This window comes from Ursus maritimus, unplaced genomic scaffold, assembly GCF_017311325.1.
Source record: "Ursus maritimus isolate PB19 unplaced genomic scaffold, ASM1731132v1 scaffold_10, whole genome shotgun sequence".
Lineage (NCBI taxonomy): Eukaryota > Metazoa > Chordata > Mammalia > Carnivora > Ursidae > Ursus > Ursus maritimus.
Window position 1 is genome coordinate 29,660,695 of NW_024423344.1, and position 23,318 is coordinate 29,684,012.

The 23,318-nt window shown below is 35.2% G+C and overlaps 1 protein-coding gene across 1 annotated transcript in view; it reads left to right on the forward strand.

Moving 5' to 3' along the window:
* The window catches only part of SUGT1 (SGT1 homolog, MIS12 kinetochore complex assembly cochaperone), a 39,595-nt gene extending 18,231 nt beyond the window's left edge, over positions 1-21,364 (forward strand). Inside the window, exons 10-13 of the mRNA XM_008706785.2 lie at positions 472-579; positions 8,964-9,054; positions 12,327-12,508; positions 21,239-21,364. Of these exons, the coding sequence (XP_008705007.1) occupies positions 472-579; positions 8,964-9,054; positions 12,327-12,508; positions 21,239-21,340 (483 nt within the window). The 3' untranslated portion in view covers positions 21,341-21,364. The remainder of the gene's footprint in view (positions 1-471; positions 580-8,963; positions 9,055-12,326; positions 12,509-21,238) is intronic.
* Positions 21,365-23,318: the final 1,954 nt, after the last annotated feature.

Below are 23,318 nucleotides of genomic sequence, written 5' to 3' on the forward strand. Positions count from 1 at the left end.
ATACTTTATGAAAAAGGTCTGCTTATTTGCTGTATGATTTATATGTCTTAGAATTTACTAACCACATTAAATTAGTGTGACTTGTAATAACTTGATTTCTTAGCATTTAGTAGAAAACTTCAGTGATATTTAAGTTAGTGGTAGAAGTAGATGTTCTGCATATGAATACTTCTTTTGTTACATACTGTATTGTTTTGCTCTTGTATCTTGAGTTTTCTAGAGATACAAATGTTAAATATGTGTTTGAAACCTACTATTTTCTACTTATTTAATTATGTATGTGAGAATCCATGTAAAGGATACCAGGTAGAAAAAAAAGGATTATTTTGAATTTCTTAAATCTGATTTTCCATATAAAGTGTTTAAAAAAATCTGCATTAGTATTGAAGTTCTGCAATTATATTCAGTGTAAGTATTTTACCTTTCATTATATAAATTTATAAAATGTGCTGCTGATTTTGTGTTCATTAGTTGTCTGCTTTGGTGAAACTTCCTTCTGGAGAGGATTACAATTTGAAACTGAGACTTCTTCATCCTATAATACCAGAACAGAGCACATTTAAAGTACTTTCAACAAAGGTAGGACAATTTTAAAAGAGTTGTCCATAGTGGGGGCATCTGGCTGGCTCAGAAGAGCGTTTGACTCTTGATCTTGGGGTCATGAGTTCGAACCCCACCTTGGGTATAGAGATTATTTAAATGAGTAAAAGTTGTCACTAGTAATATTTTCAGGATAAAGAAATATTGGTCAACTAATTGCCCATGCGATTATAAGCTTATAGGTCCTTTTAAGTGCATATTTTCAAATTAAAAGGTACAGGAAAATGGGCGCCTGGGTGGCTCAGTCGGTTGGGCATCTGCCATCAGCTCAGGTCATGATCCTGGAGTTCCAGGATCAAGTCCTGCATTGGGCTCCTCACTCATGGAGATTCTGTTTCTCCCTCTGACCCTCCCCTTTCTTGTGCTTTCTCTGTCTCACTCCCTCTCTCAAATAAATAAATAAATAAAGTCTTAGAAAAAAATAAGAAAGGGACAAGTAAATAAGGACAATAAATTTTGAATAACAATTTTCCCTTCCCTGGATTCTGGGACAATGGAATTTAAAAGTCAGTTTAACCTCAGTAGTGTTAGTATACTTAAGATTGGTATATTTCTTATAAGAGGTTTTCAGAAAAGATGAAATTATCAGCCTCTCTTTAAGATTTGATACCGAAAGGCTCTTCTCTTGAACTTGTCTGTTTTGATGTACAGATACTTTCTTACCCTACTTTAATGTAGCTAAAAATACAAACTACTGTGAATGAATGAAGCAGATGAATCTGCTTTTTTTTGTTTTTTAGTTAAGCTGAATTTTAGAATATTTTGTTACGAGGGAATACTGAGTGATTTAAACTGCAGTTCGAGTAATTATATAATTTTTAAATTTATATTTTCAAAAAGAAGTAAAATGTCCAATAGAATTAAAATTCATAGAATGTTTTAAAAAGCAATCAAAAGATGTAGGTAATGTAATTAAGTAGGACAAGTACTGAACTGAAAAATAAAAAAAAATCTGACTCTGGTTCTTTGCTTGCCCTGTGAATTTAGATTAGTCACAAAATTATTGTAGGACTAAATTTTCACCGTCTTTAAAAATGAGAGATATGGACTAAATGAGCTGAAATTTTTTCATCTGTGAAATTGTATGAAGGTATATAATGAGTTATGACTGCAGATGATGTAAGTAGACTTTTTCCATTACTATGCCTTCTTTAGACACATGTCTTACAACATACTATGTTAGTAACTATTCAGTTGAAGTTCTAAGAATCAGGGTTGGCCTGTGTCTGGGAGAATACGGTAACTGGGCCTGCAGAAAGAAGAGGATGCCTGCAGAGCATTTGAGCAGAAGTGCAAAGTTAAGAAGTGGTAGTTTTTTGCATCTAGTTAGAAGTGATTTGCCCACTTATTTATTTGAAGATTACAAAGTACGAGTGGAGAGAAGAAACAGTTGTTTGGATGATAAAAAGTGAGAAAAAGAGATGAAATCTTAGCAAGATTTTAGTCTTACTGACCCCATCCACATAGTGTAGAATTTGTTTAATAAAAGAAGTTGGGGAAATAATTAACCACAAAACTCTAGCTAGATTTGGGAGATCAGATAATTATGAGTTTGGCATTTTTGTACATATTTTTATCAACCGGTTGTTAATGCATGTTCTCTTAAAGTTGTTTAAGTAGAAACTGATTTGTGTGAATAGATGGTAATTGACTTAAAAACTTGTGTTACTGGGTCTCATATAATTTTTGGAAGACTAGGATGTGTGGTAATAAATACACAAGTTTGTGTGGCTAAAATTGAGAATGTTAATGAAGCACTGTTATCTCTCATTCTTTAATTCTCCTTTGAATCTTGAGTGCTTGTTGATTCTAACCATTCTGCAACTGCCCTGCTGTATTTCCAGTTTGCTTTTTTGGTCCCTTCTTTCTTTAAATGCTACGTTACTGCTTTTCTTTTTTGTATAGTAGTTTATGTATACATTTCATTCCCCTTGTGTTTAGTCTGTGAGACTAAGAAGCAAGTCCTATTTGTGTGTTTGTATATGCCCCAGGGAAGGGTGCCCCAGTTAACTGCACAAACAATGAGTAATTTTTTAGTATAAGTATATTCCGTTTGTTAAATTTACCCAGCCCTGTGTGTTGTACATAGTGCTCCTCGGTAATTGTTCAGTGAATGAATTTCAATTGGGTTCTGCTGTTAACCCTTCAACGTTGGCAGAGTATTTTTATTCTTTGTTTTATAGATGAAAAGAAACCGAGGTTCACAGACTTTAAATGCTTTCCCTGAGTTTACATAGTTACTAAATTGTTCATCCTGGCCCAAGAGGAATACTTTTATTTCTGGAAAGCTGGTGCTTCTTTGCTTAGGTTTTTCTAAGTTCTGTATTAAAGAATTAAAACTCTAACGATGTGTAATGGAAGATGATTATTTTTCTTGTCTTAACCCAAAGTAATATATATTAGTTTTGTTAGACTACCAACTTTTAAGCTGTATTTTATGAGAAACAAATTAAAATAATTGGACTTAATTTTATCCTAAGGGAAATGAAAGTTTTGAACCTTTTTTTCATACAGCAGAGGGAGACTGTTAAAATACTGAAAGTAAAATTTTTTCTTTGGGTTACTGAGGCTTATTTAGTGATGACACTAAGAGAGTAAGTCCTTTGATTTTCGTATGTATTCAGGTGTCTTGAATCCTTTATGTGATTTGAGAAAAATGGTTTTGTTTAGAAGAATCTGCTTGAAATTAGAGATTCCATAAAATCTGTGCTTTATTTAAAAGGGCTATTTCTCTGCTTTGAGAATCCAGTTTCTTTCTTTTCCACCTTCAAGGTTGAATAAATGTTGCATATTCATGTACAATCGTTGGTTAAGTGGTAATTCAAGTGAAATTTAATTTGCAATGAAAATAAGAGAAGTAGGACCCTTAAATTAATGAAATAGCATTTCGTAGCTAAATATTTTACAATGTCATATCTAGGTTTTTCCAAGTCAGAATTCATATTTTTTTTCAGTACCTCTGATAGTTATTTCTACCTTTTATTGAATACCAGCTTTCATATCTGCCTGTTAATTCATTTTATTAAGAAATTGTAGTGTTTCTTTTGTTCCATCTTGTCAATTTCATGACACTATTCTCTGGAGAGAAAATCCCAGCCAGTCTCCACGCTGAGTGCAGAGCCTGAGGCAGGGCTCAATCCCATAACCCTGAGATCATGACCTGAGCCAAAATCAGGAGTCAGGATCCTTAACTGACTGAGTCACCCAGGGGTCCCATGTTTTATTAATGTCTTTGATACAGTGGTGGTAGTAATTTTTTTTTTCTATTAAGTGATTAGTTGCCGATAATCCACAAATTGTTTTTGAAGTGTATTCTTGCCCCCTTTTCTACTAATGCATATTCATATATTTTCAAAAGAAAAGAATTTTACTGTACACACACTCTATACCTATATTTTAAAATTTAACCATACATTTTGGATAATTTTTTGATGCCCTTAAGTATTCTACAGCGAAGTATCTCACTATATGCATTTATTGTAGCTTAGTTAGCCAGTCCCTACTGTTTGATCTGTGCAGAATTACAGTAGGTAACTGTTTTGACTGCTTTGTATTATCTATTCCATGTAATCCTCACAAATACTGCATGCTGTAGGTATTTTTATCACCTATTTACAGGTATAAACTGAACCCAGAGATGTTCAATAATTTGCCCAGATTTTTTAGCTAATTATAATGCTGATGAAGATAATGATAATAGCATTCAGTTATTTGCCAGACACAGTGCTCTGTTCTTTTCATACATGGTTTCATTTAACCCTGATAAGAACCCTGAATGAGGTAGACTCTGTTAATCACTTTTTACAGGAGAAACGGGTTCAGTGAGATTAGTTAGTTGCTCATGGTCATATTTCCAACAAGTAGCACCTACTTATGACTCTTCTCTGAAATTATACAGTTGGTAGTTTTTGTCCTGTTTTCAACCTCTGCTTATTTCTGAGGAAATAAGTAAAACTTCTAGCAATAAAAGACACTTCCAGTAAGTTGTCTATCTTGGCTGCCTCTTCTCTAAAATATGGATGGTAATCTCCTTTTATAGGGTTATTCTGTTAAGTGAGATGATATATCTGAAGCACGCAGGGTTTATAATAGTGCGCAGTAAATGTTACTGCCATTATTATTTTATCCTGATTATTTATATAGAGTTTTATTTGGGTTATAAAAGCAGTAAATGCATATCATAGAAAATTTAGAAAAATATAAAGGAGCTGAGAAAGTAATCAGTCTCACTACTAATGACATTTTGGCAAACTTCCGGGAAACTAGAATATTTTCCTATATTTAGATCTTTCACTACAGGTGATATATACTGGAATTTTTTGTTTATGGGAATATCTCTTTTGATGAATTTCTTCAGGAAGAACAGAGACTGTGATCTTATGTACTATCACAGTGCCTGGCCCACAGTAGGTACTCAGTAAATATTTGAATTGTGCTATTAGATTTTGTGATTTTTTTTTTTTAGTTTCTTGTCATTAATTACTGTCTTCTGCATTTTAAAAAAATACTACAAAATTATTTGAGTGTAAAACTAAAGATGGTGGATGTGCAGTATGGCTTCAGGAAGACTTGAGTTTACTCTATTTTTGGACGAAGCAGTTAGATAAGCCATTAAACATGCAAAGAGTTGAAGAGAACGTTGGGAAAATTACATTCTAAAGGTCAGGAACAATTATTTAATGACTATAGCCTTGAAACAGATGGTTGTCAAAACTTTGCCAGAAAAAAAAGTTTAGCAGTAAACTTCCACAGCTCTCTAGTCTCTGAGAAAGAAAACTCTTTAAGAAAAAAAAACTTAAAATAACCACTGTCAATCTGTGGCAGTAAGTGGGAGCTTTACACCCCTCCTCAGAAGGTGGTGTCTGGATACCATCACCCTTTGGAGTAATGGCTTCCCTTTAAATCTGAAGTTCTTTCATTAGAAAATATTAAATTGTCTGTGTGTAAAGAATTTAGAGGTGGGTGATAAGTGTGCAAAATAATGAAAACTTAACAATCTGGAACAGCGGGGATTCTTATTTAGTAATCTGTGAATACCGCTTTGGGATATTACTGAAAACCTTCCTTGTGCATATGAGAGGAACATTCAAACCAAGGTTTTAAGTTAACGTGTAGATTATTTTTGACTTATATGAAAATGGAATAGCTTATTAATAGTTGCAATAAAAATATCTGAAATTGGGCTGTTGGTAACTCTGGAGGTACCTGCCAGAATCATTAAGACTTAAAACTTCATTTTTAAAAGCATGTGTAAATGTTGAAAGTGAATAGGTGTAAAAAGGAATTCACAGAAAATTAGCTCCCCCCACTTTTATCTTTTTAAAAAGCTGCTTTAAGTGTGTTTTATTATGTGCAGCTTTTTTAATGAATGGATTAAATATAATTTCAAGTTCAGGTCAGCGTGTCTCACTTGATACACGTTCTTCCTAAGAGCTTTGACTTTGGCCTTACAAAGACCTCTTTGTTCATATTGCACAGTTATAGTGGCTTTCAGTCGATGTGAGTGCTAGTATATGTGTCTCTTTAGGTGAAACAAGGAACTTTTTATAGACAGTGCGTAAGTACAGGAACATGAGGTGTGAATATAGGGTGCCCTGAGGCAAAGGTTAGTGGAGGATAGTGTTGATGTACACAGTGCTTGCCAGGTCTTCATTTCCAGATGAGTTGAAAATTAAAGGAGCAAGATGAAGTTTTAAATTTTAGGATGATAATATCTCTTTTCAATAACTGTTGCTGTGTCATTGCCAGCTATGAGAGTTTTGCCCCTTTTTGATTCCAGCAGTGACAACTTAAAATAACCGTATTACTATCACTTAAGACTGTGTATGAGATAAAATATAGGTAGTGTTTTACTTTATAAAAATTATTCATTTTAGAGAATTCTAGAGATTCTTAAAATTGTTTTTATTTATGTAGAATTTAAACACATAAATTACATTAAAAATACTAGACTTTTGGTCTCTTTCCCAGTGACATTTGTTTCATGGTTTTTTCATTATGAAAACAGTTTTTTGTTAAATTTCTGTGCTAGAGAAAATACAAATACTCAAAGACCACTCCCCTTCTATACCATCACTTCCTGTCTGATTAAAATTATTGGCAGATTTCTCAGTGTTTTGTTACAGCATTTTACAATGTAAATTTTAAGGATTCTGACACTAAATGCAGGCGGTAGAAAGATTACCAGTAATTGCTAGTTTGAATGATTTATCCCATTTAACGGAGTTAAAGAACCAATGTCAATAGGCTTTTCTTTTTGTTAAATTTGTGTTTTGATTTTTTTTCCTATTTACAAAATTAAATCCTTTTCTTAGAAAAAAATTAGAACATAAAATTCTATTTTGAGGGGCGCCTGGGTGGCTTAGTTGGTTAAGCGTCTGACTCTTGATTTTGGCTCAGGTCATGATCCCAGGGTTATGAGATGGAGCCCTGCATTGGGCTTCACGCTGGGTGTGGAGCCTGCTTAGAATTTTCTCTCTCCTCTCCCCCTCCCCACACTGGTACTTCCCCTCTCTCTAAAATAAATATATAAGATCTTTTTAAAAAAATTCTATTTTGATTCTTAAACTGTTTGCATAATTATGTTTATTAGTGCTATAAATGCTGATTTTGCTAGGCTAAAAGTGGAAGTGAGAGTATTATTGGAACAAGGAAAACAAAAGGTATATGTAAGTGCTCTGTGAGTGTATGTTAGGGTTAAGGGTAGACTCCAGGGGACCAGCCTTGATTAGAGAATTAAAGATGCTTTTTTTTTTTTTTTTTTTTTTTTTTAAAGATTTTATTTATTTATTTAACAGAGAGACAGCCAGCGAGAGAGGGAACACAGCAGGGGGAGTGGGAGAGGAAGAAGCAGGCTCATAGCGGAGGAGCCCGATGTGGGACTCGATCCCGGTACGCCGGGATCACGCCCTGAGCCGAAGGCAGACGCTTTAACGACTGCGCTACCCAGGCGCCCCTAAAGATGCTTTTAATATTTCATTTTAATAAGTGAAGTTATTTGTTCAGCATTCAGAAGCTCTTCATAGTTTGCCTTACACCTCTTTCATCTGTATTTTTTTACTGTTCTCACATAAATTCTGAAGTTGAGACAAATTGGTCTTGTCCATTCTCCCCGATGCACTGTGTCCTTTGAAACCTCAAGGCTCCAGTTTCAGGCTGTTCGTTTTGCCTCTGGAGACTCCCCCTTTTACCATTGCAAATGCTCCTGCCCCTCAAAGCTCTTCAAGGTGCACTGAAACTTTTTCTTTTCACACCCAGATGTAATCTCTGCTAAACTTTTAGAACATTTATTTGCCTCTTGATCAGCTTTCTTTTAGTATCTCACCTACTTTCCAATGGCTGAGAACATATTCTTAATATTTCAAAAATCCACCACATCCCTGAAGATTACAACTTGCTCATATTGGGTATTTAATAATTATTGAATGAATTATTATAAAAATTTTAGCAGTTTTATTTTTATACAATGATATGAATTTGTCTCAACTCTCAAATGGGTTAACGTACAAGCAAATGTAGTAATTCCTTTATTTTTTTAAAAGATTTATTTATTGGGGCACCTGGGTGGCTCAGTTGGTTGGGCGTCTGCCTTCGGCTCCGGTCATGATCCCAAGATTCTGGGATCGAGCCCCATGTTGTGCTCCCTGTTCAGCAGGGAGCCTGCTTCTCCCTCTCCCCACCCCACCCGTGCTCTTTCTCACTCTTACTCTCTCTCTCTCAAATTCTTTAAAAAAAAAAAAAAAAGATTTATGTATTTTAGAGAGCATAAGCAGGGGGGTGGGGAGAGAAAGAGAGAAGGAAAGGGAAGTAGACTCGCCACTGAGCGCAGAGGCCTGTGAGGGAGCTTGATCTTAACAACCAGAGCTGAAATCAAGAGTCAGACGCCTGACTGAGCCATCCAGGCACCCCTGTAGTTACTCCTTTAGAACAGGATTTCTCAATGGGGGGGTACTGTTGACATTTTTGGTTGGGTAATTCTTTGTTGTGAAGGGGTTGCCCTTTATGTTGTAGGATGTTCAGTAGCATCCCTAACCCCCACCCCAGTTGCGAAGACCAACAATAACCATAAATGTTGCCAATCACCCCTGGTTGAGAACAGTGCATTGGAAGAAAAAAGCATATGGATTTCAAGACTCTTAATTATAGCTTATAGTGTGTACGCATATTGTTTTTGTAGGGTGGCTTTTAAGTAGAAACAAAATGTTTCAGAGTTCTTCAAATTTAACCTTGTATAATTTAAGGAAATTATCTCGAGGGCACTTTTAATTCTTATAAGATTTTGTGACTTAAGGAAATTGCATTTGTTTTTTACTGTTTTGTATATTTTACATGGAATAATAAATTTTATTTGGTGTTTCCTCCAGATTGAAATTAAAATGAAAAAGACAGAGGCTGTGAGATGGGAAAAGCTAGAGGGGCAAGGAGATGTGCCTAAACCAAAACAGTTCATAGCAGGTTTGTTTTCCGGCCTTGATGAGCTTTAAATTCATACTGTGTTATGTAGTTGAAGTTAAATGGTAATGAGCATTCCTTCTACTTTCATTGTTTCTGTCCCCAAGAAAAGATACATTGAGTGCAATAAGATTGCTCTGTAATGAATGCAGAGTAGCCTTTCATGTGCAGTTTCTACCTCCTTCAGTTCTTCAACACAGAATATAAGTGAATGCCCGCATAAACCCTGAGGGGGTTGCGTTTATATTGTTTACCCAGTCACTGTATGACAGTAGTTGAGGGTTGGTTTTGTGTGTTGCCCTTTCCTATTACTTCTTTTTGGGTTGTAAGTAGACTAGAGGTTTATTCTGCTGAAATAATTTGCTTCTCTTCCTTTTCCGTTTTATTTATTCCTTTCTATTTCTTCTGATATTGTCAACTCTAATTTCCTGGACTTTCAGGGCTTCACAGAGTAAAATGTCTAACCCGTTTCAGTCTGTTGCTCTAAAAGAAGTGCTCACAAGCAGGTCATGAAAACCTAAGAAAAGCCTAGGAGAAGAGTGGAAAATTAGAATTGATTGTTTTTAACCCTTTAAGGGATAGACTATGTTGGGTCAGTTTTAAGCCTATGCAATGGATAGGTGTTTTTCTAATGGAATGATTAATCTGCTAGATACTCTTAGAACTACAACCTAAGAGTGTATTTTACAGCAATGCCCTCATTAATGAAAGAGAAATTTCTTTTTGATTAATGTTCTGATTTGATGACTAAAATGAGTTATTGTATTTCAGCTACTTTTAGATTTTTCACTGCTCTTTCTGTAACAGAAGACAGATTTCCTTGTGGCACCTTTTAGAAAACACTGAATTACCCAACAAATCATTCATTTTATTTTATTTTGAAATAATTTAGATGCCCCTAGAAGTTGCAGAAATGATGAGTTTTCACGTACCCTACGCCCAGCTTCCCTGCGTAATAACATCACAACTAGTCTATTGTGTAATTAGCAAAACCAGGAAGTTGACACCAACAGGTAATTTTTAAGGATGAAAATATTTGAAGTTGGTATTTAAGCTGTTAAGCTTCTGCTTCACATTTTATCTGAAAGACAGAGGAAAGATGTTATGTGCTTCTTTTGGGTCTGACTCCCAGAAACTTGGGGGCTGAGGTTTATATATAGCTCAAAAAGCATTAAAAAAAACCCCACACTTTAAATGTAGTATCTCACTCAATTCTAACAACAGCCCTCTATAGTGGGCAGCCCTATTTTACAGGCTCTGAAAGTAAGCAACTTGCTTAAGATCACACGGCAGTTTTCATTGTCTAGGACTAAACCCTGGTCTTCAGGGTCTGGGTGTCATTATCACATAAACCCTATATGTGATACTGGTTGTTGCTACATCTTCTAACAATGGAAAATAGTCTCTGCTGACATGAGTATCTTTGCAGTTATTTGATACTATAATGAGTGAACAAGGAAGTTAGGTACCTGTCCATTCCTCAGTAGTTTATCTACCATCTACAGGTGTTAAAGTTTTTCTGAGATTAAATATAAAGATTTTTTAAAGTTGCAGAGTTCTTTTAAACTCAATGCCTTGGATATTTCAGATGCTATTCCTTCTGTCCTGTTATATTTTTGTAAGGAATTAATATGCTTGTCAGATTCCTGTGTCCTGCAAGCTGGAGACTGCAGATAAGGGCAAGTTGCTTAACCTGTCTGGGCCAGTTTTCTTATCTGTAAAATGGAGGTTAACCTGTGCTCCCATTCTTCTGGGGAGTCAACATTAGGATTAATTAAACCCACATGTTTTAGGCTCTTAATTTACTATGACATAACTTTTTTTTGTTTTCTTTGGCTACTAGTGAAAATGCACACAAGTGGAGAGGGGATTACTGGTAGAGGAAGGGTAGATTGGAAAACTGTGTGCTTACCCTAAATAAAACTGTGGGGTGCTCTTTGGTTTGGTTTTGCTGGGAAGATAGGCAGGGGGAAAGTTGGCTTAGAGGTGAAGAGAAGGGGTGGAACAACAGACCAAACAGTTAGTGGTTTCTCATTTCTGAACTATTTTGAGGAAAGCGACAGAGAGGCAGTAGTGGAAGAGGGCCATGTAATGTGTCCTAATTTATTAATAGGGAAACTTTGAATCAGGTTCTTTTTAAAGCTCTGTAGCTACTCTGTCCAGTATGTTCAACACATGTAGCCGCTGAGCTTTTGAAGATGACTAGTCTGGATTGAGTTGTGCTGGAAGTATAAAATACCAGATTTTGAAGACTATATGAAAGAAGGCACATAAAATGTCTTAATATATTTATATTGATCCATGTTGAAGCGATACTGTTTTACATATATTAGGTTAAATAAAATATTTTATTAGAATGCATTTCACCTGATTCTTTTTAGTAACACGGCTATTAGAAATTTTTAAATTATTTATGTGGCTCACATCTGTGGCCTGCGTTATATTTCCATTGTAGAGTGAACGGAACTGCTCTTATAGCTACTAGGTAGATAACTTTTTAATGACTTGGGTGCCACCATCTTGATTCCCTTAGTCTTTAGGATAGCCTCGGCAGTGCCCTGAGCCGCTGGGCCAGTCAGTAGCCTCTCTGGTTGTAAGCAGCCTCCATTTACCCCAGTGTGCCCTACAGGTACTATTATTTTCTGTGTGTGCGTGAGTGGGCATTGAACTCTAGATGATCACGTGGTGTATTTTTCAACATTCAAGAATTGCTTACTATCTCCTGTTGAAGTAATCTAATAATGTAATGTGAGGAGAGGATGGAGTCTTAACTCACTGTCTAATGGCATGGATAATTACTTATATTTTCAGTTTTTCTCTAAGCACCTCAAGCCACATTTTTAACATTTATTATCTTGTTTATAAGAGAAATATCTTTATGAAGCATTATTTAAAAACACTTTTTAGAATTGTTTGTAGAGTCTCTGCAATTTTTCTGTAAATATAAAAGTTCTAGTATATTTCTCACTCAGTCCCCTCATTATTAACGCAAAGAATGTTTTAAATCTAATTTTGCATAATGTACCAAAAATGTACACTTTATTAAGATTTTGCTCAAAAGAAATTCCCAGATTTTACATTACTCTGGGTCAGTTTTTAGAAGTGTGTATTTGATTATTGAGGTATATATCAGAAAGACGTTTATTATAAACATGAAATTTAGTTACCTGAACTATTTGCTGAGATGTTCTGTATACCATGGTCACAAAGGTTACGTGTTCTTGACATAATCATCACATGTTGATTTAATCACTTCTGTCTTTTTTACTCCATAGATGTAAAGAACTTATATCCATCATCATCTCATTATACAAGAAATTGGGATAAATTGGTTGGTGAGATCAAAGAAGAAGAAAAAAATGAGAAGTTGGAGGGAGATGCCGCTTTAAACAAATTATTTCAGCAGATCTATTCAGATGGTTCTGATGAAGTGAAACGTGCTATGAACAAATCATTTGTAAGAACATAAGCTTGAGAAATGTATATTATGGTAGTAAATTTCAGAAATTTTTAAAGAAAGATTAAGTAGGCAATTTGAAACCAAATTGCATGTACTGTAGTTGGGAGGCCTTTTTGAATAGGCTTCATCTGAACATTTCTTTCTGCTCTAAACTTAGAGTAATTATTAGGGAAGTTGGACATTTGTGGGGGAGTTGAGACGCAAGTGGTTTATTCCAAATAGTCATTTAGTTAGAACTTGGAAGGCTGAAGAAGTACTCTTAATTCCTGTAGTTGGATTTATCACAATAGCTGAAGGAGCCTCCGTTAGAACCATACATAGTGGCCTCAGTGTCAGAGATGAAGAATATAGATGGGAAACTGCCAGAACAGTGTTTGGCAAATAGAAGGTACACATTAATTACTCATTGGTTTGTTAATAATTTGTTGACTAGGAAAATAAGGCCCAGGACAACATAAATACCACCTGAATTAGGCCTCAAGTTCTGAGATTTTAATAACAAGTCATCTCTCTATAACTAGGTTGATTATTTTGCTTTAGTTGTAATCATTTGACTTTTATCAGTAGCTTTGGAAATGTCGGTCTCTTCTCTTAAGGCATTTATAATCAAATTAGTATTTAGTTAATGTATGCCTGTGAGATTCAGATATTCCACAGAAATTACTGTGTTTTAATTGCTCATGATTGAGCTTTTCACTGTTGATTTTAAAAAGTTATTTTTAATTAAACTTTTTATGTTGAAGTAATTATAGATTTATATGCAGTTGTAAGAAATAATGCAGAGATCCCTTGGATCCTTTACACGGTTCCCCCTAGTGGAGTCATCTTGCGGAACTACAGTACAGTATCACAACCATGATACTGAGAGTTCAGATAGAGAACATTTCCACTGCCACAGGATTCCTTCACTGTTGTCATTTTATAGCCATACACAGTTCCTTCCACCCCTCCCCCTCCTTAACTCCTGGAACTGCTAATCTGACAAGGCTTTGTGAGATACATAGTTTGCAAATATTTTCTCTTAGTCTGTAGTTTGCCTTTTTATTTTCTTAATGGTCTTTTGCAGAGCTAAAGTATTTAATTTTGATGAAGTTCAGTTTATCAGTTTTTCTTTTTATGGATTATGCTTTTAGTATCAAGTCTAGAACTTTCTGCCTAGTCCTAGATCTGAAAGATTTTCTCCTGTGCTTTTCTTTCGATAAAAGTTTTATAGTTTCACATATTACATTAAAGTCCGTGATCCATTTTGAGTTAGTTTTTATATAAAGTTGAGATGTAGGTTGAGGTTTTTTTGTATGTTTTGGTTTTGGCCTATGCGTGTTCATTTGCTCCAGAACCATTTGTTGAAAAACTGTCTTTCTTCCATTGAATTGTTTTTGTGTTTCTCAAAAATTACTTAAGCATATTTGTCTCAGTCTGTTTCTGGCTTCTCTGTTTTCATTGATCTACATGTCTATCCCTCTGTTAATACTACAGTCTTGATTATCTTAGCTATGTAAGTTTTGAATCCAGGAAGCATCATTCCTTCTACTTTGTTAATCATTTTCAGAAGTGTGTTAAATATTCTAGTTCCTTTGCTTTTCCACATAAACTTTAGAATATTTTGTTTCTATGCATCAAAATATCCTGTTAGGAATTGCTTTGAACTGTATATCAAATTGGAGAGATTGACATTTTTACTCTGTTGAATCTTGCAATCCATTTATTTAGATCTCTGATTCTTTCATCAGTGTTGGGCAGTTTTCCACATGTAAATCTTAAGCATGTGTTGCAGGATATACCTAAGTATTCTTTTTTTTAGTGATTGTTAATTGTATTGTATATATAACTTTCATGTTCATGTGCTAGTATTTAGAAACACAGTTGGTTTTTTTGTTCAGCTTAACATTCTGTGACCTTGCTAAACTCACTTATTCTAGGAAATTTTTTTGGTAAATTTTCTATGTAGACAGTCATAGCTTCAAATAGGGACTTCTTAAGTCTGCTATTTGTGACTTTTATCTTCTTTGTTTGCTGTATTTCAGTGGCTGGAACTTCTGGCACTACGTTGAGTAAGAGTGGTGAGAGTGGACACTTATGCCTTGTTCCCCAGTTTAAGGGAAAACCATTCAGTCTTTCACCATTAATTATAATGTTAGTGGTAGGTTTTTTGCAGATGCTCTATCAGGTTAAAGTTCTCTATTCCGTGTGTGAGATTTTTATCATGAATGGCTGTTGACTTTTTGGAAGGTAGCTGTTGGTCTCACCACTATACCACCAGCACTGCACAGCTAGCTGTTCACTTTTTTAATTTGAATGCTTTTTCTGCATTGATCAAAGTGATTATGTGATTCTTCTTTAACCTGTTACAACAGTGATTTTATATGATTAATATGCTATTTCTACTAGAACCAACCTTGCATCCTTGGGATAAGCCTCACCTGGTCATAGTGTATAATTCCTTTTATATATTGCTCAGTTCTACTTTCAGATACTTTGTTAAGGATTTTTGTGTCTATGTTCATAAGGGACATTGGTCTGTAGTATTCTTTTTTTTGTATGTCTTTGTCTGGTTTTGGTATCTGTAATACTGACTTCATAAAATGAATTGAGAAGTGCTCTATCTTCATCTGTTTTTTGGAAGAGATTGTGTAGAATTGGTGTTAATTTTTCTTTAAACTAGTGAAACCATCTGGGCCTGGACATCTTTTTTGGCAAGATTTTAAATTACAAACTTATTCTAATAGCTTATAGGACTGTTCAGATTATCTATCTCATATTGAATGACTTGTGGCAGTCTGTTTTTTTGAGCATTTTATTCTGTTTAGTTTGTCTAACCTGTCAGTGTTGGTAGTATTTTCTTGCTATTTTTTGTTTTGCTATCTACAGGGTCTGTAGTGATATTCCATTTCATTCCTATGGTGGTAATTTTTGTCTTCTTTCAGTCTTGATACAGAGGTTTGCCAATGTTAACTGAATTTTTTTTCCACAGAATCAGCCCTTTGTTGACTTAAGAATATATTCTCTTCAATTTTTTATTATAAATTTCATTCATTTCTGTTCTTTGTTATTTTCTTCCATCTGCTTGCTTTGGGTTTATTTTGCTATCTTTTTAGGTTGTTCAGATGTGAATTAGATTATTGATTTGACTTTGTTTTCTGTTGTGTGTGTTTATGCCATAAATTTCCCTCTTAGCAGGGTTTTGGCTGTCTCTCACAAATTCTAATGTTATATTTTCATGCAGTTTAATATGTATTTTGATTTCAGTTGAGACTTCATCACATGGATTGTTTAGAAGTGTGTTGTTCTGTTTCCAAGTGTTTAGAGATTTTCCTGTTACCTTGTTATTATTGGTTTCTAATGTTGTTCCATTGTAATTTGAGACTATGTATGATGTGATATACATTCTTTGTTTTATTGCCCAGTATTTGGTCTTTCTTAAGTTTATGTTTCACTTGAAAAGAAGGTGTATTCTGTTGTTGGAGGGGGTGTTCTCTGGATGTCAGTTAGATCTTGTTCCTTGATATTGTCGTTGAATTCTTTTGTATCCTTGCTGATGTTGACTTATTGTTTTGTCAGTTTTTACTTCACATATTTTGCAGCTCTGTTTGGTGCATATGCATTTAGGATTGTTGCATCTTCATTGTGGATTGACCTTTTTATCATATATACGTGTCATTCTCTAGCTCTGGTAATTTCTTTGCTCTGGTATTAATATAGCCAATTCTTCTATCTTTTGCTTAATCTTTCTTTGCATGATGTCTTGTTCCACTCTTTTATCTCCAACCTGTCTATATCATATTTAAATTGATCAATTCCTACTGTTTTAAAGTGTGTTTCATGGAGACAGCGTATGGTTGGGTTATGTTTTCTTATCTCTTCTGCCGGTCTCTGTCTTTTAAATGATGTGTTCAGATCACTTACATTTAATGTAATTATTGATATGTTAGGACTTTAATTCTACCATCTTATTTTTTTGTTGTGTTTTGTTTTTGTTTTTCCTGCCTTCCTCTGAGTACTTTTAAATATTTTTTAGTTTCATTTTCATTTTTACTTATTTATAATTTTTTAGTGTTTCTTCTTTGTATAGCATTTTTAGTGGTTCCTCTGTATGCTAGCTATATTATATGTAGGTTATCATAATTTACTGGTGTCATTTTTCTTGTCAGTTTGAGTGAAGTGTAGAAACCTTACCTCCTCCCTTTATGTCCCTTTACCCTTTCTCATTTATAATTTTCACAAGTATTTCCTTTACATACATTTAGAACCACATCATACAGTGTTATATTTTCATTCAACTGTCAAACACAGTTTAGAAAGCTCAAGAAAAAAAGCAAATAATATTTTATTTGGTGTCTCTTTTTTCATTTCTAATGTTCTAAGTTTCTGTCATTCTTTCTTATTTTAGAGAACTTTCTTTAGGCATTCTTCTTTTTTTTCTTTTTTTATATTATTATTTTTTTAAGTAGGCTCTGTGCCCAGAGTGGAGCCCAATGTGGGGCTTGAAGTTAAGACCTGAGCTGAGATTGAGTCGTACGCTTAACCACCTGAGCCACTCAGGTGCCCCCTCGCATTCTTTTAGGTCTGCCTGTGGCAAATTGTCTGTTAGCAAAGATTTCTTTGGGTTTAGCCTGACTGGGGTTTGTTGAATCTATAGGTTTATGTGTCTTGGCAGATTTGGGAAATATTCAGCCATTATTTCATTGAGTACTTTTTCAGATCTACCCTCTTTGTCTTCTTCCTGGAACCTGATGATAAAAGATAAATATTTCATTACAGTTTCACACATCCTTGGGACTTTCTTCCTTTTATCTCTCTTTTCTCTCTGTTGCTCAGATTAGGTGATTTGTCCTGTTTTCAGGTTCACTGATTCTTTTCTCTGTCCCTTCTGTTCTGTTCTTTAGCCTATCCACTTACCTTTTTATTTCAATTGTGGTTTTTAATTCTAAAACATTTGATGCTTCTTTATATCTTCTTTTCTTTGCTGAATTTTTCTATTTTTCATTTGTTTCAAGTGACTTCATGATTTTTAGTTAAAGCATTTTTTACTATGACTACTTTAAAATCTTTGTCAGATAATTTTAACATTTCTCTCATCTCAACATTAGCATCTATTGATTGTCTTCTTTTTTAAAAAAATAGAATCTGAAATTTTCCTTGTGTGTGGTGTTTTTTTTTTTTTACCAGCAACAAGTGATTTTCAGTTGAAACTTGGACGTTTTCATGTTCTGCTGTGAGACTGGATCTTATTTAAATCCTCTGTCTTAGCGGTGCCTGGGTGGCTCAGTTGGTTAAGCATCTGCCTTTGGCTCAGGTCATGATTCCAGGGTCCTGGGATCGAGTCCTGCGTCAGACTCTGTGCTCCTCGGGGAGCCTGCTTCTCCCTCTGCCTGCTGCTCTCCTTGCTTGTATGCACACACTCTCTCTCTGGCAAATAAAGAAACAAAATCTTTAAAAAAAAAAAAATCCTCCATCTTATTTGGCTTTCTCTGCCAACCACTCTGTCAGAGGAACGGAAGACACTACCTCATTATTGCTAGGTGGAGGTAGACATCCAGGTGCTCTAATCAGCCTCCTTAGACATCCCAGAGCATCTCTTTGTTACTACTGGGAGTGGGATAGATGTATCTATGTAGTTTCACTGACACCACAGGTGGCAGAGGAGGTGGGTTCATGATAGCCTAGCACGGATGGAAGTCTAGGCTCCTCACCCAGCTTTTACTGGCCTTGGGTGGGATGGGACCACAGTTTTTTTCCTGTGGTGTCTAGTGCAATGGGTCAATTATAGTCTAAAACTTTTCTGTCTTCCTAAGCTGTCTTTTTGTCTTTCTTCATCCTTTAGCTAGAGAAACCAGGTTTCTGTTTGAGGTTTTTTTGTGTGTGCCTCAAAGTGTTTCCAGCTTCTTCAGCAGCAGCTCTAGGACATGAGGCAAAAAAGAAAACCCAGGGGACTCACCACCGTGTTATGTTGTTCCTTGGCTCCCAAGGTCCCTACTGATCTGTCTTTGTCCTTTCATCTTTTAGAGTCTTCTTATGATTGTTTGCATATATATAATGTCCAAGGTTTTTAGTAGTACTTAGTGGGAAGAATAGGATAAAGCACATCTACTCTGTGTCCCCAGGAAGAGAAGTCAGTTTCAGTATTGACTTTTAGAGTATGCTAAACAGAATAGCAGTGTGTGAAATTTCGAAGATAGATTATAGAATCTGCATCCATTTTCATACAAGGCTTTGCTAATAGTAATTGAACCATGTACCGCCCTTAAAACAAGCCGCCTGGTACATACCAAGTACTTCTGGGAAAACAAGCAAAATAGACTGTCATCTATGCTCTTCCAGTCTAATAGGGACTAAAGGACCAATATGTACACAGAGGGAAATGCTTAAATTGCACTGTAGTCCATAAGGAAATGGGAAAACAAATGTCATCAGTAAATACCAGATTATAAACTAAATTTGCTTTCTTCATCTTCATAGGAGTAGTTTATTATATAGAATTTATCCCTTTTTATTTAGATTTTTTAAAGTATGTATGTATGTATTTATTTATTTTTAAAGATTTTATTTATTTATTCAACAGAGATAGAGACAGCCAGCGAGAGAGGGAACACAAGCAGGGGGAGTGGGAGAGGAAGAAGCAGGCTCATAGCGGAGGAGCCTGATGTGGGGCTCGATCCCATAACACAAGCAGGGGGAGTGGGAGAGGAAGAAGCAGGCTTATAGCGGAGGAGCCTGATGTGGGGCTCGATCCCATAATGCCGGGTTCATGCCCTGAGCCGAAGGCAGATGCCTAACCACTGTGCCACCCAGGCGACCCTAAAGTTTTTATTTAAATTCCGTTTAGTTACTATACATGTAATATTAGTTTCAGGTGTTCAAAATAGTGATTCAGCACTTCTGTACATCATCTGGTGCTCATCACAATTGTACTCCTTAACCTTATCCCCTGTTTAACCCATGCCCCATCCACCTCCCCTCTGATAATCATCAGTTTGTTCTCTATAGGTAAGGATCCGTTTCTTGGTTTGCCTCTGTCTGTCTCTTTTTGCCTTTGCTCCTTTGTTTTGTTTCTTAAATTCCACATATGAGTGAAATCACATGGTATCTGTCTCTGACTGACTTCAGTTGGCATAATGCTCTCTAGCTCCATCCATGTCATTGCTAATGGCAAGATTTGGTTCTTTTTTTTTTTTTTTTTTTTTTTTTTTTTGTGGCTGGGTAATATTCCATTGTATATGTATACCACTTCTTTTTTCTTTCTTTCTTCTCAGCTGTGGGTTAGGATTAGGTTAGGGCTTATGGCCAGAGTTAGGGTTAGGGTTAGGGCTAGGGTGAGGATATCTGCATGGTATCCTACAACTTAAGAGAACTCTCCAGAGGGCTTGATGACATTAGGATTGGGGTTAGGGCTTAGGGTTAAGGTTAGGGGTTTAGGCTATTAGTGGGTTTATATTAATGAGAGAAGATGTTACTTGAATGACATTTTATACACAGTATAGTTCAGTGAGGTAAGCACAAGTCTCATGCTATATGCTGCTAACATATGTTTATATATACTTCTGTCTTAATGAAAGAAGGTATTACTTAAAACACGTAGTATATGCTGCATAGTTTCATTCAGGTAAGAACAGGTCTAGTCCCACATGCTTCTACACATTACATTTAGAAACATATTTATCAGTATTTTATTTGAGGTCTACCATGTGCCCAACTGTTGTGGCTTAGATCTAGGATTTAAGTGTTAGTAAAATATGTCCCTTGCCTTGTTGGAACCAAGGGTACGAAGCAGATAAAAGAAAACAGACCCTTAAAATTCTAACAGTGTAGTGTTTTACATATTATATTAATGGTAATTATGCTCACATAGAATACAAATTCTGCAAAGGTAGAGTCCTGATTATGGTCAAAGGAGGCCACAGAGAAATGGTGGTATGTCATGTTTAGGGGATAACTAAAGAATAAAGGGGTAATAAACGGGTGGCGAAGAACATCCCATCCAAAGCAGCCCATGTAAGGGAGCTTGCAGGGAGTGTGGGGCATGGGATTATATTGAGGTTCCAGTGTAATAGTCGGGTTTATTACTATATACATATGCCAGCAGCACAGCTGATTATGTAAAAAATGTTTAGATTTGAATAATTCACACTGTTTTTGGCTGTGATCCAAGTCAGTTAATTTTTATTGCATTAAGATAACAAATGTCCAGAGGTTTTTTAGAACGTACTTATGAATATGCTAGGGTTGTTGGTAGGTGGTATATTCTATTGATGGTAAATAGATAATCAGTTCTTTACTTAGATATTGATTTTATGTACTTGTGTGTACACACATTGATTTGAAAAAAATTCCAGCATTCCCTTGTATATATTTGTCACAGTGAAGGGGATCTTAAAAGTTCTGTCCAACTAATATGGAAAGAGTTTACTTTGGTCTTTACTATCCTTAACAAAAGAGATTAATCATCATTTTCTTGGGGAGCCAATTTTATTTTTATCAGAAGGTAGATTTCACACGTTTACCTCCATGCTGATTAGCCGAGGGAGATGTGCTTAAGTGACTGTGTGTGAACATGATGCCCTCTACCCAACTTACCTCAGAAGCTTAAGGTTAAATCAAAGTATTGTCTTGTGTTTATACTGAGCCAAACATAGCTTATATTTAGAACATTATGCTTGGAACATTTTTAGAAAAATACTCTGTTTTGATTATATGGTCCAGGAATTAATCTATTTTTATTTCTTATTGCAGATGGAGTCTGGTGGTACAGTTTTGAGTACCAACTGGTCTGATGTAGGTAAAAGGAAAGTTGAAATCAATCCTCCTGATGATATGGAATGGAAAAAGTACTAAATAAATTAATTTGCTATCACTGTATTGCATATATTCACCTATGCCCATTGTGTATTAATATCGCATTCTTGAATTTTGAACGAGTATCTTTTTGAAAGGTTATACCTCTTTACCTCTTTGTGCTTTAGAAATTATTTTCCTTCCAAGTGTTCTGAAAGTCTAATGAAGAATGAAGATCATATTTTAACACTTCTGTCCTTAAGGATTTCAGACATGCTGAAATGGAATGAAGTATCATTTGCTACTAGATAGATTAGTTCTACCTAGTTATGGAAGTGGAAAAATCATTAATGGGACATCTTGGGTTATTGCCTTATTTTTGATGGAGTATTCTGTTAAATAATTAATTAGATTTGGCAACTTTGAGTGAGCATAGATTTTTTCAACTTCCGTGTTACATTGTTTGCTTTTAAAAACTGCTTTTGGATGGAGTTGTAAATACAATTTTTCTATGAAGAAGTTTGGTTTATTTACCTTTTTCTTAAGTTTTGTAATGAGAACTTTGAGAAATTATCACAGGGAATTCCTATTTGGTTATTTTTATGGGACATATTTGTAATTACACTGAGATTTTGGTCCTTACCTTCCAAATTGCCATATAAAACATAGACTCCTGAGTTTAACATGCTGCAAATTTGTCCATATTGAAGGATAATCTGAAATTGGCCAAAGAGTGATTTAGGAAAGCCCAACGCTACTTCTTGCTGGGTTTTTTTTGTTACTGATTTTTGTTTGTTTGTTTGTTGGTTTTGCTTGTTTGGGTTTTTTTTTGCCACATCAGGAGGCTTGAAATTACTGGTATTTTGTTTTGTTGTTTTGTTTTTGTTTTTCTGTATTTTTTTTTCTTTATTAGAATATTTCTCTTCCTGCATCCCCACGATTGCTCTGGTTTCAGTGGTTTAGGGAAGCTGCTGAGAGAGTAAGTAAATTAATAGGTATATATTTAGTATGTACTCTGTTTCTAGAGTAAATACAAAAAGTAAAGACATGATCATTAACTTCAAAGAGCTTATAATCTAGCAGAGAAAATTAACGTTCATGAAAGAATTATGGAATGACTGATTGCTGAACTCATTATAAATACAGTCTTGAGACAGAAGAATAGTGTTTTATGATTAAAATTCTTTGCGTTCTAAGCTGTTGTATAGGCCATTGATGACCTGTAGTCTGACTTTGCTTTTTGACCATAATTGTTGAATTGTTGAGGTTGGTGTCTGTTAGGTTTCACAGCGTGGCAAGGCATTCCTACATCCTCATAGCTGAGGTTAGGGTGAATCAGAGGCAAATCAGCCATTGGTTCAGCCTCCAAAAGAGTGAGAATTCAGTCCTTTCCATCTAGTCGTTTGACCTGAAATGTAGCAGGGTTCATGAGGAAAGTGATGGTGGGGTGATATCTGACTTTACCCAAATCTCTTAAGCCTATTAATGCACCTAGGAGTTGTCACTTGTCCTTCTGCCCATTTAAGGCCACAGACTACTGTTTTTTGGTTCTTCAGCATTAAACGAAGAGGCAAAATGAATTTCTTGCTTATGTGAATTTCTAAAATTTTCTCCTTAAGGAAATTAGGTAGTGGTTTTAGTATTCTGTATGTCACAGTTTCTCAGTACCATTTGCCCTAAGGGATGGTAGGGAGGCCAGTGCTACAGATATGATAAGTTGGGCATACAGCATTACACTAGAGACAAGAATCCTAGCTTCAGCAAATCTCTGCCAGTAATTAGCTTTATAATCTTCAGCAGGTTTAGCCTTTCTATGTCTTAGTTCCTTTATTTGTAAATAATCTTTAGGGCCTTAGAGTTAAAAGTCCCATGATTCTACATAAGAAACATTTTTATTGCTTAAGAGCAGCTTTTTTCTTTCTTAGGAATGACCTGATTGTAATAGAAGTTGATTTAAAAAAAATTCTAGTACTAGTTTCTTCTACTTTACAAGGATACATTATATCTAAAGTATGTTTATCTGTTGGCTAGATATGCT